This window comes from Stegastes partitus, unplaced genomic scaffold (assembly GCF_000690725.1).
Source record: "Stegastes partitus isolate 25-593 unplaced genomic scaffold, Stegastes_partitus-1.0.2 Scaffold1130, whole genome shotgun sequence".
Taxonomy (NCBI): domain Eukaryota; kingdom Metazoa; phylum Chordata; class Actinopteri; family Pomacentridae; genus Stegastes; species Stegastes partitus.
Window position 1 is genome coordinate 128672 of NW_007578861.1, and position 19478 is coordinate 148149.

Genomic DNA, 19478 nt, shown 5'->3' on the forward strand with positions numbered 1-19478 from the left:
TTTTATGTTTTGTTGATGTGTGTTTCTAATTTTGGGGATAACTGGCCAGTGTTAGAAGAAGAAAACCTCCAGCTGAGACATTGTCAGTCTTGCTATCGTGGAAACTGGTGACAAACTTTATATTTTGTGGCTTCATATTTGCAAAACAAATATGCAGCTTCAGAAACAGAAAAAATGTAAATATTCTCTGTCTGTATAGCTTTGATGCTGCAGCTCCACTTTGGATGAGCTGCACTAGTGACCTCATGCAGCAGCTCTCAGTCAATAACAGCTCCCTCTTGTGACCCTGCAGGAGTTTGCAGTACTGACCAAAGAGCTGAACCTCTGCCGGGAGCAGCTGCTGGAGAGAGAGGAGGAGATCGCAGAGCTGAAGGCAGAGAGGAACAACACACGAGTCAGTACACTCTCACGTCTGTTCAGCATTCTGCTCTGCTCTCGTTCTGGCATGCCGCTCTATCTGTTCTGAAAGGCTTTTCACATGAGCAAAATCATCTGAGACGCATCAAGCGCTCCGTCGGTCTCACTGTATGTGAACCACATGTGTTTCCAGCTGCTGCTCGAACATCTGGAGTGCCTGGTGTCCCGCCACGAGCGCAGCCTGAGGATGACGGTGGTGAAGCGGCAGGCCCAGTCCCCGGCCGGCGTCTCCAGCGAGGTGGAGGTCCTCAAAGCCCTCAAGTCGCTGTTCGAGCACCACAAAGCCCTGGACGAGAAGGTGCGGGAGAGGCTCCGGGTGGCTCTGGAGAGGGTGGCGGTGCTGGAGGAGGAGCTGCAGTCGTCCTCTCAGGAGGTCAGTTCCTGTTTCTGTTTGCTTTTTCTGCAGCTTGGAAACGGAATCACGGAGTCTCTTTGATGGTTCTACTCTGTTTCAGGTCGTGTCTTTAAGGGAGCAAATCAAACGGCGGCAGCAGGGACTAGACAACGGCAAGGAGGTAATTCCATGTGCAGTTTCCAGAAACATAGAAGAAGAAGCTGAAAACCAATCACAGTTTTCCCACATGGTTACTGTTCTGACATCCATTCCGATCCATAAAAGTCTGCTGTCATCAGCAGAAGAAACCTGAAAATCACCTGCGTCTGAGTTCAGGGTGTTAGCATGCCAACATGTTCCAGTCATGTTCCAGAGCTGATGATGGACAAAACAAAAAGAGAGTCAATCAGCAAAGTGCCGGATATTATAACAATCCACCCCAACAGCTGTCAAGATATATTACTCAATAAAATAAATGAAATTAATGGAAAAGTAACAGGATCACTGATAGCATTTCATCCTTTGGTGCCAAACATATAAAACAATCATCAGAATCCCTCCATAGTTGTTGACATATTTTAGTTTTGGTGTGGACAGACCAACTAAAAACCCAATTCACTTCGATGAAAGGTTGGGTGCTTTCCATTTCAAGTCAGCGCATCTCATGTAATAACCAAAATGCTGCATAATTCCCTCCTCGATCAGCAGCTGGATCAGGTGCCAGAAGCTGCTGCAGCTCTTCTAATAGTGTGTATATGGTATTTTCTTAGATCGCTGTTGCTGCCATGTGGCTTCCAGCCATCAGTCACAGGACTGAACTCGCTCCTGTTTAGCAGCACTCAAATTATTCAGTGAGACAGAAGTTGTGCAGCATTTTCTATTTTTACAAACTGTATTGACTCAAATGGAAACTTGCTGCAATCAGTGAGAGTTTCTGTTGCTTTTACATCCACCTGCCAAAGTGTTTTCTCCAGATGGGTCAACGCTGCAGCCTCCAGGTCGACTGGTTGGTCGATACGCTCTCATCTGACCAAATTCTTAATGTTCAGACAAGAGCCTGCGTTACTTTTACAAGGAGAGAAGTGCTACATCAGCTACAACAGCCTTCCTACATAAATCCATTACTTTTGGTGACATGCTAGTCTAATTTTTTCAACATTTACTGTACGTTTACTCAGAGTCTTCTCCAAACTAACTGACTCCATGTCAAAGAAGTCGCTGATAGTCAAAGATAGATAATCAAAAAGTCAAACGTAAAGCATTATATTGTCAATACTACGTCCTTAAAAGTAGTCAGATCCTTCACTTAAACAAAAGTAGCAACACTACTCTACACTGAATTACCCCTAAGTGAGAATTTTTCTGGCAGAAAAGTTCTACACTTTAAAGTATTAACAGCTTAATTTGCTTAAATTACTAACCACATAGAGAAGGTTTATCTTTCAGAATATTAGATCATTGTGTGCAATACATTTTTATTCCATCTTAAACTCTCTGCTTGATCTTGTTCGATTTGATGGAAGCTTTTTAATCATAAACTCTGGATATTTCAAGTGGTATATGTGAAAATTTTACATCAATATATTTGGTACTTTCCAAGTTTTTTTGCACATAACATTTTGAGGCTGTTCGAGCGACAACATCTGAGGAATTATTAAAGATAAAAGCCTGAAGTTTTCACTGTTGTTTCTCATCATGTCATTGATTCAGAATGCAACACTGAATGAGTACATCAAATCATTTATGATTACTGTTGAGTTGAAATATGAAAACAAATGGAAGCATCATGAAAAGCCACATCTTTGAGCTCACATTAACAAACACATTAGTAATGAAGACGTAAACTGGTGATGTTTTCTGAATCATTTGTAGACGCATTTAGTCTATTTTTATATGAATATGTATTTTTATTTATTTATTATTATTATTATTATTATTATTATTATTATTATTATTATTATCATCATCATTATTGTTATTATCCTTATTATATACCCTTTGTCACTTTTTCAATATTGCAGACTCTGAATCAATGAAATGATGAAAAATAACCGTGTAAACTTCAGGCGTTTATCTTGAATAGTTCCTGAGATAATGTCATTCAAACAGCCTCCGATTTCAGTTTGCGAAAAAATGTGCTACAAATGGATCTACTGGCAAATTTACAAAACTGAAAAGTATTTGGTATATCAAGCTAAAATTTCACACATATCTTCATACAAACAGCACAGTTTCACACTGTAAAAAATTAGAGATGTTTGAGCAGAATTTGTTCCACTAATGTCATAATTTTAAATGGAGCGACCATTTATTTTATGTGAAATTGTCTTGAAGCACAAGACAAATTTTAGAAAAAATGTTCTGATATTAAAGTGAAATCAAATCAGATTGTTAGGAATATGTTATATTTTAGTTTAATTTCTTCAGGAATTTCAGTCACCACAAACCCCTGATCCAAACTTTATCACTATGCATTCTCTTTTCTTTCAGCGGCTTCCCAACGGCCCTTCCTCCATCTTGGACGATGGTGAGATCGACCGGCAGCGGGAAGGTGAGATTGAGCGGCAGAGGTCAGAGCTGGGGCAGCTCAAGGAGCGACTGGCCCTCATGTGCAGACAGGTACCGGATTCAGATCTGCTTTCATGGTCGGATGTTTTCACCAAAACCAACCAAACAGAGCAAAACTGATGCCCTCTCTCCTCATCCCTCCCCATCAGGTCGGGGAGATCGAGGAGCAGCTGACGTCGGCCCGGCGGGAGCTCGCCCGGTCGGAAGAGACCAACCAAAAGCTACAGAGGGACGTGAAGGAGGTGAGGAACTCGACGTGTCCGTCACAGTGGCACGACGAGTTTATTCTGCTCAGAAGATATGTAACAGTTTGCTATGGTAACAAAGCCGACTTGGCAGCGGCGGCCGCAAACCAGCCTCAGCCCTGTCGCCATGGTGACGGTGTCATCTGTGGAGCTGCAGGCGTGTTTTTTTTTTGTTTTTTTTTTCTGTGCAGGGATGTTAATCAGTAGCTGGCAGCTGATTGAAAGGCCTGCGGAGCATTTTGGGACGAGAGGCGGTCGAGCCAGTTTACTCAGCGAACCTCTTCTCGTGTGTCCTCACCCCTCTGAGCGGCTTCTCCTCACCCCTGTGCCTCCCCCCCTCCCATCTCTCTCTCTCTCTCTCTCTGTCTTGTGCAACTCCATAAGTGGTGCTTCTGAGATCTGTCAACAACAACAATTAAACAGTCATTATCATTCTTCAGATAACAGCAGTTCAAGCTCCGTGAATTCCTTTTGAACAACACCTACTTGTAAACTTAACATTTGCCCTCTGCTGCTTTCTCCGTCTGCTCCTTTCTGTGTCTGCTTCACAGTCTTCACATGCAGTTTTTTTCTTCTTCTTCTTCCTAATTCTCCCAGGCGCTCTGTCAAAGGGAAGACATGGAAGAGAGAATCACCACATTAGAACGCAGGTTTGTGTTTTCTTGTTCTTCCACCCCTCCATGAACTCTCAGTGATTCTTTCCAAATCGCTCTCCCCTCACCGCTCCATCTGTCTGCCGTCGTGTCTGCAGGTACCTGAGCGCCCAGAGGGAGGCGACGTCTCTCCACGACATAAAAGACAAACTGGAAAACGAGTTGGCCAGCAAGGAGTCCCTCTACAGACAGGTGGGAAACGACTCTTTCATCCCCGTGTGTGTCCATGTTCCTGCTGCTGATTGGCAGCTTGGCCACGTTCCACTTTGGCACAGAGAGCGTGCCATCAGTGCATTTTTTTCCCTCCCACCCCCCTTCCCCATGCCGGTGGCTTTAATCATGCCTGCTGCCCTCGGCAATCTTCCCTCGTGCTCCGAGTTTCACCTCCACTCCCTGTCATCCTGCAGAGCGAAGAGAAAAACCGGCAGCTTCAGGAGCGTCTGGATGATGCCAAGCAGAAGCTGCAGCAGACCCTGCAGAGGGCCGAGACGCTGCCGGAGATCGAAGCCCAGCTCGCCCAGAGAGTGGCGGCGCTCAACAAGGTGCGTCTTTATCAGCTGATCACACACGACCATCGCTGCTGCTGCTGCTGCTTTCACAGACCTTTATTTATCCCCATTCAGCTCGGTGTAATGAAACAAAATTAGAATATTACATGCATGTCCTGTGCAGAGACACACTTGCACGTATGCAGGTTTGCAGGCAGGTGCAAGCATGAACATACAAGCAAGCGTGAGTCTGTGTGCATTCATGCATGACCTAATGGCAACACGTCAAATCACAGATGAACATCAAATATTTTACCAGGCCGTGCAAGCAACTCATAAGCAAACAATCTGAGATGAAAGCCGGCTCAGTGCTGTTTGATCCCCTGGCACTCAACACGTCGAGAACTGTACACCGCACAAATACTTTATAATTGTCTGATTTATTTATTTAATGTTTATTTGTGTGGAAGCAAGTATGTTGCAAGAACCAATGCCACACACCGCAGCCTGCCAATTTGCGATGCTCACCCCATCCCATTTAATTGCGCATTTGTCAACCTACAGTGAACACAGTTTCCCCCTCATGCCAACAGAAGTTGCACTCAAACCTCCTAAATGGCTTCAGTTTCTAGTTGCATGTCGGGGCAGGGCGGCTTCTGTGGATGCACAAGATTAATGCCCTGTAAGAAACAGGCAAACAAACTTCCCCCGTCGCTCTCTGATCTGTACAGGCATGTAACTAATTGGTAGAGTCGGTCAACAAGCTGTTTCCTTTTGTGTTAATTTGTGTCAGCGTTGCGACGCGGCTCACGCTCTAACCCTGCTTCCTCTGCGATCACTCAGGCGGAGGAGCGTCATGGCAACTTTGAGGAGCGACTGCGACAGATGGAGGCGCAACTGGAGGAGAAGAACCAGGAGCTCCAGAGGGTGAGTCACGCTCACTTTTCCCATCTCCCTTCTCTCTTCCCTTTTGTCAGGTCTTTACGCCGCACAAAGGCGCACTAATTTTCTAAACCCTCTATTTGACTGTTGCACACTCAGATAGGAATCTTTGTCTCTCAGTCGAGCAGAATGCTTGCCAATAACTCTCCTCCCTCCTCTCCTGACTTTTTTTTTTATTTTTTTTTAATCTCCCTCTCCCCCTCAGGCGAGGCAGAGGGAGAGGATGAACGACGAACACAACAAGCGTCTCTCCGACACTGTGGACAAGCTGCTGTCTGAGTCCAACGAGAGGCTGCAGCTCCATCTGAAGGAGAGGATGGCAGCTCTGGAGGAAAAGGTGACCAAAGCAAAACGAACCCCAACTTCATCCAAACCTTGTAGACTGCTGTGAAGAATACTCCATCCTCTCCCTAAAATGAGACCATAAAAATTTGACCCTTTTGCTCAAAGTGTCGGGTTTGTTGGCTCAGTCCTCTGCCCTGCAGCAGGCGACCGGTTTAAACTTGAGCAGATCCCCAAATGCTACAGAGCCAAATGAATTCATCAACATCAGGTCGCTTTTGCGTCTCTTTTGGGTTTTGTGTTCTTTTATAAATACAAAAATCCATCCCACTGTAGAAAATAGAGTAAAACTTGGGTAAAGCATCCAGCTACAGTTTAGTATTTTTAATCTACTTTCTTTTGCGCCCTTGATTTGCGCTTTCTTCCCATTTTCTCTTTGATAGCTACAGCTCTGCTTCTGTCTCCATGCCGGCCGCTCTTGTTTGACTGACACATGAACTCAAAAATGCAAAAATGTGGAGTATATCAAAAGCAAAAGCGAAACCTGAGCTTTGGAATGATGCTGTTGTCACCTATTTGGATATACTTCATTAATAATAATATGAAGAGAAATCAAATTTTCCCAAAGTATTCCATTCCATTTTTACACTCCTGCTTCTGGTTGAATAAATCCCAAAGTCCCTCTTATTTCACAACGTAGCACATGTCAAAATCAACTACAGAACTCACCCTTTTCAAAGGTACAACTTGTTTTTCTTTGTAACAAATTGTTCAGTTTTGAAATCACAGCTACTTTCTGCAGATTTTCTACCATAAGGCTGATATTTGCAAACATTTGCCTGCTTTGCCACCTCTGCAAGTACGTGCACACTTGAATAAAATAATGACAGCTGTTTTTTTTTGTTTTTTTTACTCTCCAATTTCTAAGTCATACAATATCCCACCATCTTGGTTCTGATGTTGCCAGATTCCAGACAATCCCTCCTACACAAGTATGAAAGTGTATCTCTGCTGCCAGAATTTAATGCTGAGATACATGTAAAAAATACAGCAATTTCATAATATGTCTCTCTTTTCTTCATATAAAGCCTGATCTGCAAGGTTTATCAGATCGGTTGATGGCAGAACAACTGAGACTGTTGTGGATGAATAGAACAAACAAGATAGAACATGTGTGGCTAAAGTAAAGGCGATGAAATCACCCTGGAAATAGCTCAGGGTTCATCAGGTTTACCCATCCTTGCGTGTAGAGTTTGACATGATGAGTGTCCTAACCTCGGCGTGGAGCTCGAACACATCTCACAGTTCTGTTATTTTACAATAATAAAACTTCTCATGGTCTCTCTGCAGAACGCTCTATCTGAGGAGCTGTCGAACATGAAGAAACTCCAGGATGATCTATTGGCAAACAAGGTGACCGCACCTCCAGGCTTCATTCCTCTCTGAAGGCAGCAGACATATGTTCATTTATTTTCACCCGCTCTTGTCTTTTTCCTTTTTTTTTTCTTTTTTTTTTCCACGTCCAGGACCAGCTGATAGCGGAGCTGGAGAGGATTCAGCTGGAGTTGGATCAGCTGAGAGCGAGGCCCGGGGGCTCCTATTCCAGGTTGGTGCCATTTAGACTTCAGCACCGCCGGAAGAGCCCGACTCCCGGCGTTATTTTCAGTCTCCTGTGTGGCCTTGCCCGACTGTAAAAGTGCCAACGTTGTGTCTCTTATCTAGTCAAGCATTGTAGATAAATCTCTCCGCGTCAGAGGCGTTTAACACTGTCAGCACTCACGGCACAGGCTGAAGCTGTGTTGATATGTGAACACGCTCACTGCACAAACAGATGCGTGATCCAACGCTGCTAATTTAGCCTTCTGCAGACCTGTTAATGGGAATATGCTGCACTGCTCCCAGGTTTCCTCGCACACTTTGCTCTTTTGATTGGATGTGACATTGATTTTTTTCATATATTAATCTCTAATTTTCACATTTCTGGTTTGGCATTTTGAGCTCTGTTTAAATTCCTCTCCTTGTTTGCTACATGTTTGTTGTACCGTCAGGGATAATCACCGTTTCATCTTTTCTCCAACCATCTGTCCTTTTATCTCGGCAGTCGCTCTCTGCCAGGTAGCGCTCTGGAGTTGAGGTATTCCCACGGAGGCGGGTCCCTCCCAGCAGGCTCCACCACTCACCTGGATCCCTTCAGTAACGCCTCCGCTGGGGGCGTGGTCAGGCGAAGTCATTGGACCCGCTGGAGCTCCGCCCGCGAGGACTCCACCAAGGTGAGACCCCAACACCCCGAGAAATGAAATGTGGGCTTTGACTCAGAAATTACTTGCACGTCTTAAAAATTACTCAAAATTTGAAACTTATCGTTTCTAGACTGCATAAAAGCTGTTTCTGCATAAATTATTGTTCCTGTATTTTGTTATTTTGTAGCAAAGACAATAACATTTTAATATCTGTTGGACAAGAGTGGAGCTCTACAGACTTCACTTGTTTGGAGGATTTTTTTTCGTTTATTTATCTCCATATTAACACAGTCAGCAGTTCAACCAACAACTTTCAGAATTTTTGTCGCATGACTGTTGGTTGCAGCTGATCCAATAATGGCGACATGGTTTTGCCAAGAAGCGCAGAATTGTTAGTTTTTTATAGAATCTGTTTAGTCCAAATGGATAATGTGACATGTAGAAATCACAATTTTAAGCTTAAGCAAGTCTGAATGTTTAGTTCAAGGACCGTTGAAAGTTGAAAATCTAAAGATTCTTTTCTGTTTTTACAGTTTCTAACTCTGCTGAATGGTGCATTTCTACCATTTTTATTTAAGATAGCATGCTTTTCAAACCTACTGTTGGGTTTCTGGGTTAAATAGATATGATTTTTGCCACGTTTTCTGTAGGATGCTTAATTTGTACAAATGTATATCTATCCTAAATATTGGTGATTTGTCTTCTTTATGATCAATAATTGGTATTGGCCCTGAAACAAAAGATGGGATATCACTTCAGAAATTACTCCGCAGAGATTTGAAAGTGATCGCTATTATTAGTTCGTGCAGCTGTTTCTACATAAATATTATGTCTATATAATTTATTTTGCAGCAAGAAACATGTCTCACAGTGATGTATTTTTTATAGTTTTTTGACAAAAATGGAGCTCTGTATGAGGAATATCTGATTTTAGATACACAGACAGTACTTGTTTGTAGGTTCGAGCTTTTCTTAGTTTAGTCTTCTCATGGAATTTACTGACTGTGAGAAAAGGATTTTTAAAAAATCACCAAAGGCATACTTTAACCCATCGCTGGTGTTTCTGGATGCAGATGTCTGCATTTTGTGTGTATGTTCAACAAGCTGCTCATAAGCCACAAATATAGTTCAATGTGAAGGTTTTAAAGTCTTATTGTAATTAACACCCTGAACCACTCAAAATGCCACCAGGGTTTCAAGGACAAATTATCTTTAAAAAAATTCCAAAATTACACCATTAATCAGAGACACGAACTATACAGCTAGAGTGAATTGACAGGTTTTTAGACAGCCCTAGAGCTCTAAATGTGTGTGATGTGCAGTTCTGTTGCGAAAATAACCTAATCTTAGCTTAAAATTATGATATTTAATCTAAATCACTTTATTCTACATGTTTTGTTCAAAAATGTGCCAAAAATAAACCATTGGCATGAAGTAGATCCTGTAAAGAACAAAACATTTTGCTCTCCTCTGTGTAACTGACTCAGCTGTGACGGAATCATCTGAGAAAAATTCAGGGATTTTTCGGATGAACTGCAGGCTGTGTTTACACAGAGCACCAACTAGAGAAGCCTGTCAGTCTCTCGTTTGTTTCTATACTCGTCTCCTCTTTGCTCTGTGTAAACACAGCCTGCAGTTCAGCCATAAAAACACTGAATCTTGTCATGTGACTGTTTGTCACAGCTGATTCATCCCTGGCTTCCCAGCTGCACTGAGAACAGCAGAATTTCTTGGTTTTCACAGGATCCTGTTAGTGTAAACTGTTTGTTTTTGCCAGATTTTCAAATGAGACAGAATAAAGAGATTGTGAATAAATATGTTATTTTTAAGATTAGATTTGTTTATTTTTCCCAATGAAACCATACCGTACACTTGATTTGTTCAATTTTATAATGTTGGTGCTTTTTTAAAGATAACATACATTTCAGACCAACTCTAATCCACTGAATCTTTGTGCTTCATCGGGCTGAGGGCATTAGAAACTCTTGGAACATTGTCTTTCACCATCAAACCATTCGGACACAAATTAAAGTATTGGACATGTTGAAATCTTGATCTGAGGAGCGCAGTTAATCAGAGTTGATGCAATTCATCCTCAGGGGAACAGGAATGTTTGTACAGAATTTTTTAGCACCTAGAAGTTGCTGAGATAATTCACTCTAAGCCAAAGTGGAGACGAGTGCCAGCCCTAAAGCCACGTGGCTAACGTGCTAACAACTAGATGTATGATAAGTGAATGGTGTCAGAAGGTGACTGTGTTGTCTTTTCTTGGTCCCTGTGTTCAGTACCCAGACTGGGAGAGCGGGGCTCTGCTGGGGACTGGGTTCGAGCCGGGCATGGATGTGGGCTGCTCCGACGACGAGGACGATGGCGATCATCGCTTCGGCTCCGAGCTCCTGTCGCCCAGCGGACAGACGGACGTGCAGACCCTGGCCATCATGCTGCAGGAACAGCTGGAGGCCATCAATAAGGAGATCAAGTGAGTACGGGCGGCGCTGAACAGCTGGGAGGGAGGGAGGGCTTTCAGGGAAGTGCGAATGTGAGAAACACCTCCCTGCATACTGCAGCCTGATACACTCCAACACCTACTACAGCCTCAGTAATAAACATATCAACACCTCTCTAACACTGCTCAAAGTAAAAGTGCAGCGCTGGAAGATCCTGATGGTGATAAATTATTGGACTGTTGATGCTCAAGCACAAGACAGATAAGATAAGATAGAACGTTAATAATCCAGAAGGAAATTCTTGTGCCACACATTGAAAATAAATGCAGTGCCTATTAGAAAAGCAATAACAGTATGATACATTGCTGGAACTAAATATAAGTAAGCTAAAATAAGACTAGAATAGTAAAGTAAGAAGTGATAGTGGTAGTGATTCTCAAGCAGTAAAATAGTCCTGCAAATTATAATGAAATATTATACTTTAAATTGAAATATTTCACATGATAATGAAATATTCTGCATGATCATTAAATGTTGCACATGTCATTCAAATATTGGCCATTAAATTTAAATATTGCACATGAAACTGAAAGACTGCACCTGGAAACTATGGTGCACATGATGGTGATATTTTGCACATGAAATTAAAATATTGCACATTATGCTGAAAGTCATATTAGATAAAAAACTATGAGGTAATATCACAAAAGCTATTGATTTTTAATTGAATTTCCCTTGTGGGATAAATAAAGTATTTTTCATTCATTCATTATTCTGCCATGTAATTGTTTCCTGCTGCAGCTGCAGAGGTGGAGTTAGTCTGAACCACATTATATACAGTTTGGCGACTTCAGCTGATTGTTCCCCATCGAGGAATCAACCCTCATTGTGGATATGTTTTTCTTTTTTTGGTGAAACATTGGATGATTTTACTTCTTTGGGCCACAAACCTACCCTACAATGTTGCTCAAATGCCAAACTTGAACTGCGTTACTGAGTTTCACTGGGTTTATTGGAGGCCAGTCGGGTCAGATTGGATTACATGCTGTAGGTGAACCTAATAAACTGGTAACTCAGTGTAAGTTCAGACTTTGTTAATTGTCTTCATCTGTGCTGTTTGAGGACAAATGAAACTATTTCTGTCTCTGCATTCACTCACTGTCACATCTTCACATAGCAGGTCTCACTGAAGTCACAGTGAATGGATTGGCCAGTTACTGAAATGTGATTTCAGTGATCAGCTCGTCTCTTGAGTTTTTTTTTTTTTAGCTTCCCAATAGATTCCAGATCGTCCGTGAGAGGAACTTCAGTTTGTGTCTGTCTTCTATCAGTTTGAAATGAAATGCTTTGCAGGATTTATAAAAATACACAAACTGATTACATCATGATGGTTAGCGATGATTAGACAGATTTATATCAGTCACAGGTTGAAATGATTATCAGGAATATTACATTTTGGGAAATGTGCTTATTTGCTTTCTTGAAGAGAGCTGAATAAGGAGACTCGTACCTCTCAAGTTTGCATGATAAATATGTAGTGGGAACCAGAAACCTCGTACTAAGCTCTGACCACAGGTGAAATAAGAGCAGAATACAACATTAATGAACATCAAAGGTTCTTCTAGGCAGATTTTTATTTATCTGTCTGTAGCTACATATTTAATGTTCAGACATGAGTGCGTTTTCAAGCTTAACAACGACTATTACTTTACGACTAGTTTATTATCCAGTTATCAGCGTTACTGTTGTTTTTTAAATCAATGCCAGATAAGATAAATGTATTATAAAATGTGCCACTTAGGCTCTGATGCAGCCGCCTCTGTCTGTATGACGTCAACACTTGATGGTGTCATGCAACGTCCTGCCCGCAGTGCTGTCTGATTAATTACATGTCACGAGTTGGGCTTTTTTTGCTTCTGTCATGTTTTTACTCCATGTGGACCAAGTTTTCACTGCAATATGAAGTCCTGCACTGTTATGGAAACAGAACAACCATGATTAAAAGTAGATAGAACTCAGAAGTAGTGTCCTATATTCAGTATGACGCCGTTAAAATGACATAAATGTATAAAAGAGAAAAAATGAAAGTTTAATTTCAACACACAGCCTGCAGTTCAGCTGAAAAGTCACATGACTGTTGGTTGCAGCTGAGCCAGTCATAGTTTAAGAGTTTTGCTGAGGAGCATGGAAGTTTTAGTTTTTTACAGAATCTGTTTAGTTCAAACGATTGATTTTTTGGGTGAAATTTATGGTGATTTTGATGAAATGTGATTTTAAGTTTGGTGCAGAACTGCAAGTCACACCTGGTTAGTTTGGTGGCCATGGGAAAGAGAAAAATCAGTTTGTTTGTTTTGTGATCACAGTTTGTAGCTCTGCTAAATGACGCAATTCTGGCAATTTTCAAACTTGCCAGCAGGTTTCAGGGTTCAGAGGATTAAATAGCTATGACCTAAATAAACACGTTTTCTGTTGGAGTTTGTGTTTTGGCACCAGGATTTTAATTCTTGCAAATGTATCCTGGTGATTTGTCTTCATGATTATTAATAATTGGTATCAGCCCTGGGGAAAAAAACAACGTATTGGTGAAACCCTTAATTCCTTTAAATCTGTCCTCATCTGTTCAGAGTTGAACTGCACGGCAGCAGAACATTTCTTCTTTCTCACATTCACTCACGTTTTACTCTTTTTCTGAAACTCCAGATTGATCCAGGAGGAGAAGGAGAACACAGAGTTGCGGGCCGAGGAGATCGAGAGCCGGGTCAGCGTGGCGTTGGACAGCCCGCCCATCCCTCCCTCCTCCCTGGGGAGAGACAGCACAGGACGGGGCTTCATCCCCTCGTCCATCACATCCTCCACCCTGGCCTCCCCCTCTCCCCCCAGCTCCGGACACTCCACCCCTCGCCTGCCTCACTCTCCAGCCCGGGAGACCGACAGACAGGTACTGCTGATATGTAGAGATGAACTCCAGTTCCAGTTCACCCCTTTATCTCACCTCGGTGTCAACCTCCCCGTTTATGCAAACGACTCCTCCAGACAGTGACTCATGTAAATAAAGCATAAGTGAATTGTGCAGTCGAGTTTGGAGAAGTTTAGTTATTCTCCAGCAGCGCGTTAGATTGGGAAAGACTGGCTCATAAGTAACTTGTAGACTGGTGTGAAAGTTCCAGTATTTCGGAAATGGGTGGATGGATTACAAGAAGTGATGCAATAAACGGGAAACAAGCTGTCATAGTGATTTAAAAGCAGTAATGTTAATGTGGGAGTTTAGGATAGTGGGGAGAATGGTTCCAGTTAGGAAGCTACGTATAAACATAGTTTAGGATTACCAGCAGGTTAGTCATGGAGCTCCAAATACAGGAAATCTGCAGAAGACAAAGTGTTGATGTTAAAGTTAGACTGTTACCACCAAAATTCTTTTGGCCTTCAATTGTTTGACTCTCACAAACTTAGCAAATTTGATTTTAAACATCAATATCACAGTTGCTCACTTCTGTTTAATTGTTGAAAAGTAAAATCATGATCATGATTGATATTTGATCAGTCATGCAGCCCGAGCATATTGCCATCATTTTTTTTTCATGTTAGAGATTAAACAAATTATCTTTTAGATGAAATAATAGCATGCTGCCATCTAAAGATAACTGAGGAACAAGTTCACCCCCCAAAATAACATTTAATAAAAAGATGTCATGAAACATGTGTAGCTTGGTTTATCTGTCTCTGAGGTCCTACATACTATTAGAAATACTTTTTTTCATCACATTTAATCATGTGGTTTACATTTTACATTTCAGAACAGCAAAGAGGACGATCGGTCCCTCGCTCTTCTCGACTCTACGCCTCCTCCCACTCCTCGGGCGCTGCGATTGGACAGGATGACCCTCACCCATCCAGGGGCGATGCTCGACGACCCCCGAGAGTTTCGCAGGTGAGTTTAGGATTTGGACGTCTTCGGTTTTTTTTTATACCAGACGCAAAGTCTCCATCTGCTATCCTATTATCCCCACCCCCTCATCCCATGCTCATCTAACCGGTCGAGGCAGATAGCCGCCTTTCCTGACTCTGGTTCTGTCTGAGTTTTTTTCCCCCCTGCCTTGTGGGGGGCTTTTTGGTTCCTTCCCACCATTGCCAACTGCTAGCTCAGAGGGAGTCCAAAGGCATCTTTGGATTCTTGGGTTCTCTGTTTAAATTTGTAAGGTATATGCCTTACTATATTAAGCGCTGTGAGATAGCATATGTTATAAACTGCGCTATACAAGTAAAACTGAATTGAATTGAAAAGCAAGGAATTGATCTGACTTAGAAGACAATACACACACCTGTATGGTAGTGAGCCACATTTTAAGCCTATTTTACTCTAAGTGGGAGCGTAATTTACCAATTTAACACCATTCTGTATTGCCAGAGAGTTCCAGCAATAGCAATAAAGCAATAAAGACCATAAGCTCAAAAGGAAAATGTTTACTGAGGTAACAAATCAAGTGAGAAGTACGGTAACATTCTCATAGACATCTATACAATCTGACTAGCTTTTGCAATCAGAGGAGTCGCCCCCTGCTGGCTGTTAGAAGGAATGCAGGTTTTGGCTTCACTCTTCAGACCCAGAGGCTACGTCCATCTTTTACACACAGACACAACCATTAGGTATATCAAATGCAGTGCTTTTAATGTGCATTTGGCTCTGGGCCCCTGGTGATTTCCTTTGTCTCCTCCAGTCTTTCGGCAGATGGCAGCAGCTCCAACAGCAGCCAAGATTCTCTCCACAAGTCCAGCAAGAAGAAAAGCATCAAGTCTTCCATCGGTCGGCTTTTTGGGAAGAAGGAGAAAGGAAGGATGGGCCAGCCTGGGCGAGATGGATCTGCTTCTCTTGGTAAACAGATGGAGGATGAGGGAGGGATGACACTGAGTGTGTATGAGTAATCCACACTGTCAGAATGTGCATTTAAACATGTTTGAACCGCTCTGGCTCAGCGATTCGAGCTATTCTTTTCTACGTCTGTAGTATATTTGATCATTAATGTGTCTCTTCCAGCATCTACACCCTCTGAAGATCTGGCCTCTGGAGACCCGATGGGGATGAACAAGACGGGAACTCTCGGTCCAGCAGATAAAGACCGCCGCAGCAAGAAGAAGTCAGTGAACCGGAGTTTAAATAGTTTGATCTCACAAGTGAATTTCACCAAAGAAGACATCTGTAACTGTTTCTCCTCTCATCAGGCATGAGCTACTGGAGGAAGCATGTCGCCAAGGACTTCCCTTTGCATCCTGGGACGGACCTACTGTTGTATCTTGGTTGGAGGTAGGAGATCGTAATTGACCCTCTGAACCTCTAAGCTCCTGTCACATTTGTACTCACTGTGGCCTCATTTTTCACTGCAGTATAAAGTCCAGCCCCTCTATGGAAACAGCACAACCGTGATTAGAAATAGAGAGAATTCAGAAATCTCTTTTGTGTGGCATAATGTTATAATGCCATAAATAATTTTTTAAAAATAAAATGATTGAAGTTGATTATTTATTTTACAAAAAAGAAAAAAAAGAAAAAGGAGTCAGCACGTGTAACACTTGTGTGTGCCCTCGTGTTACCGATACTGTAAAAAAAAGAAAAAGAAATGTGGCTCTACATACTACAGATTTTTTACTACTTAGATTTGTAATTTGTTTCCACACTTGTCTCCTATCTGTTTGTGTGAACACTGCCTGCAGTTCAACCCTGATAAGCCAAAAAGTCTTAGAATTTTTGCCATGTGACTGTTGGTCACAGCTCAGTCACTAATAGCTTCACAGTTGCACCAAGAAGCACAGACTTTTTTGTTTTAGACAGAATGCGGTAAGAGCAAACTATTTGTTTTTACCTTTTTTTAAAAAATTAGACTTGCAGAGTAAAGTTACTTTGAACATCTTGATTAGCTGATTTTGATTTTGATTATCCTGAAAGCTCTGATTTGGTTGTTTTCTCTAACGCAACTGAAACTCAGTTATTAGTTAAATGGTTGTTCAAAAGGTTGAAAATCCAATGATTCTTCCTGTTTTTAAAGTTTCTTGCTGTGCTAAATACTTTTGGTGATTTAAAAAAAAAATCACACCTTTTAATGCCCGTTGTGGTTTTTGAGGTTCAGTGGATTAGAGAGCAAAATCTTGGATCAAAATTGCATTTTTATGTCAAATTTTTTCCTTTATTTCATGTGTTACTCGTCTCTTTCCAGCTGTGGGTGGGGATGCCGGCCTGGTACGTCGCCGCCTGCCGTGCCAATGTGAAGAGCGGCGCCATCATGGCCAACCTGTCCGACACGGAGATCCAGAGGGAGATCGGCATCAGCAACCCGCTGCACCGCCTCAAACTGCGGCTGGCCATCCAGGAGATGGTGTCCCTCACCAGCCCGTCGGCTCCGGCCAGCACTCGCTCTGTGAGCCTCTAAGACATACATTTAACTTGCATAGCAAAGACTGTTCCCGTGCTATTTCAAAAAATCCCAGTCTAGACAGCTTCCCTATAGGATTAAAGGTAAAGAAGCCTAATTGGAGCATGCTAAGACCTTAAACACCTTCATATGTCAATTTATGCATTCATTAGGGCGTTCATACTCATAGAGTCGTGTTATTATTCTCCTTTTGCTGAGAATACACAATCACTACAGCCTTGTTCAGCCAGATGTTAATCGTTTTGGCCCAAATGTTAATCGTCACTGCTGGGAAATTAGCCACAGAAGCTCGTCACAGGATGCAAAAATAAAAGTAATTGAGACTGTATGATATCAGAAAGGGATTATGTAAAATAAAAGGCAGATTGTGTTAAGTGCAGGGATTAAACTGTGCTGGAGCCCACCGGTGCTGAGCTCTGTCTCCTTCAGTATCACAGCAGGTAACTCTGCCTTTAGATTCTGTCCCACGCTGAACAAACAACGGTGGAAATTCGCCTCCTTTTCTTTGATTCTATTAAACAACTACAGCATCACACAGCTGCACAGCTGAGAGCAAGACTGTGTGCAGTCTACGTAGGTGGCACAGCAGCGAAAACTTCTGTAATTATTTGCATTTTCTGATGTGCCACCGTGATCCACTGTAGCCTTATTAACCTGAATGCTTTTCTACAAAGCAAACAGGTTTTTAAAGTGAGAACTTTTGTAACTAAGCAGTTGGACCTTATCTTGAATCCAAGTATCATTTCCTTTTGAGAATCAGTATTTGTTTTTTCTGGTGTATCAAGTGTTTGCAGTCATGGAAATAATACAAGCAAAGATCTTATCTGATCACTAAAGTGAAAGAAAAATACTGCAACAGACAATTCAGAGAATGTCAGTGTTATCCTGAACCATCAGGTAAATGGAAATAATCGTTGATAATCATGATTTTTTAAAAATTATATTTCATCCAAATTACCAAAAGGTACATAAAAGATGCAATTAAACATCAAACAAAAACTGAGAATGTTTAGCTTGACCTTTTTGGTATCTGGTGATTTAGATTGATGAAATTTCACCATTGCAGTGAGGGTGGATACATTTTAGTTAAAAAAAAAAAAAAAAAACAATAATAGTAAAATAACTTTTACAAAATTCAACTGCAGAAACGCTTTTTAAAAACAGTGTTTTTATAACTGTGGACAACAAACCTCTACAGACACAGTGTGCACCGTTTTAACTAGAACTGCTTTTTACTACGTCCCGATTTAACCCTCTGGACTCCAAGCAGTTTTTGTACATTTTTTTGCTCCTGTCACATTTTTACTCACTGTGAGCTCATTTTTTCACTGCAGTGTGAAATCCAGCACCTCTATGGAATCAACACAACCATAAATAGAAGTATAGAAAACTCTTCTGTGAAATGTCTTCTGTGCTGTATGATGCAGTTAGAATGCTGTAAATCATAGAAAAAGAAAGAAATGGAAATCTGATTTTGTAATTTAAGCATGTGCAACATTTTTCAAAGTGCCCACAGCTGTTTGCAATACTGTAAAAATGATGACTTAACACAATATAGATTATTTATTACTATTATTGTTCATTGAGCTTGCAACAAAGAATGCATGTAAATCAAAGTGATTTTGATTAAACATTACGCTTGGAAGCTTAGATTTTTAGATAAGTAGTTCAAGGAGAGTTGGAAATCTGAAAAGCTGATGATTTATTCTGTTTAGACAGTGTCTGACTCTGATAAATGGTGCAATTTCTGCCTTTTTTTTTCTCTTTTCTGTGCCTTTTACAATCGACCAGCAGGTTTGGGGGTTCAGAGGGTTAACGCTTGGCTGAATACAGGGCAGTAAAAGATGGGAACCGTGTGATACAGCACGACTATAAATTACTGACACAACAAAAGACAACAGATGCAGGAAAAGCGTAGAACTGTATCGTGCATGTGATAAAAGCCAAACATGATAAAAATATGAATGAAATAAACTGTGCTGGCACTGATAAAGTTTGCCTGGAAATGAAAGCTGGCAGCAAGAACCAACTTTTTTTTTTTTTTTGAAAGACAAACCAGATGTTGAAAGACGTTGTTAAAGTGTTGCACGCACACGCACTTTTATTGTCTGTTCCAAGGACGATAAAGTCACAAAAATCTGACTGAACACGTTTGGAACAAATGCCAGGGTCTGGTTTCTCTTGGCGTGATGCAGCTATTTACAGCGGGAATCGGTCCCGCTCAACAGATTTATTAGTTATCGGTTCACGTAAACCGGTCGAACCTTTTGTTCGTTGACGTCTCCATGGCGATGGGAAAGCAGTCTGCTGTTGTGGTTAGCTGTCGGTTCTTGATGTGGCTTTCTTGGCAAACTGAGCATGAATTGAGTCAGTGTTCGAGGCAGTGTGTTTTTATTTTATCTATTTTTTTTTTTTTTTTTAATTTCATGACAGGGCTGCA

The 19478-nt window shown here is 41.6% G+C and overlaps 1 protein-coding gene across 1 annotated transcript in view; it reads left to right on the forward strand.

Annotated features, from left to right (window-relative positions):
- The window catches only part of LOC103368186 (liprin-alpha-3-like), a 36039-nt gene that overhangs the window by 9642 nt on the left and 6919 nt on the right, over window positions 1-19478 (forward strand). Inside the window, exons 3-22 of the mRNA XM_008296465.1 lie at window positions 293-394; window positions 551-790; window positions 873-932; window positions 3242-3370; window positions 3469-3561; window positions 4162-4214; window positions 4316-4409; window positions 4625-4759; window positions 5549-5632; window positions 5853-5984; window positions 7280-7342; window positions 7456-7535; window positions 8031-8199; window positions 10455-10648; window positions 13317-13589; window positions 14416-14544; window positions 15332-15486; window positions 15649-15748; window positions 15834-15915; window positions 16823-17023. Of these exons, the coding sequence (XP_008294687.1) occupies window positions 293-394; window positions 551-790; window positions 873-932; window positions 3242-3370; window positions 3469-3561; window positions 4162-4214; window positions 4316-4409; window positions 4625-4759; window positions 5549-5632; window positions 5853-5984; window positions 7280-7342; window positions 7456-7535; window positions 8031-8199; window positions 10455-10648; window positions 13317-13589; window positions 14416-14544; window positions 15332-15486; window positions 15649-15748; window positions 15834-15915; window positions 16823-17023 (2568 nt within the window). The remainder of the gene's footprint in view (window positions 1-292; window positions 395-550; window positions 791-872; window positions 933-3241; window positions 3371-3468; window positions 3562-4161; window positions 4215-4315; window positions 4410-4624; window positions 4760-5548; window positions 5633-5852; window positions 5985-7279; window positions 7343-7455; window positions 7536-8030; window positions 8200-10454; window positions 10649-13316; window positions 13590-14415; window positions 14545-15331; window positions 15487-15648; window positions 15749-15833; window positions 15916-16822; window positions 17024-19478) is intronic.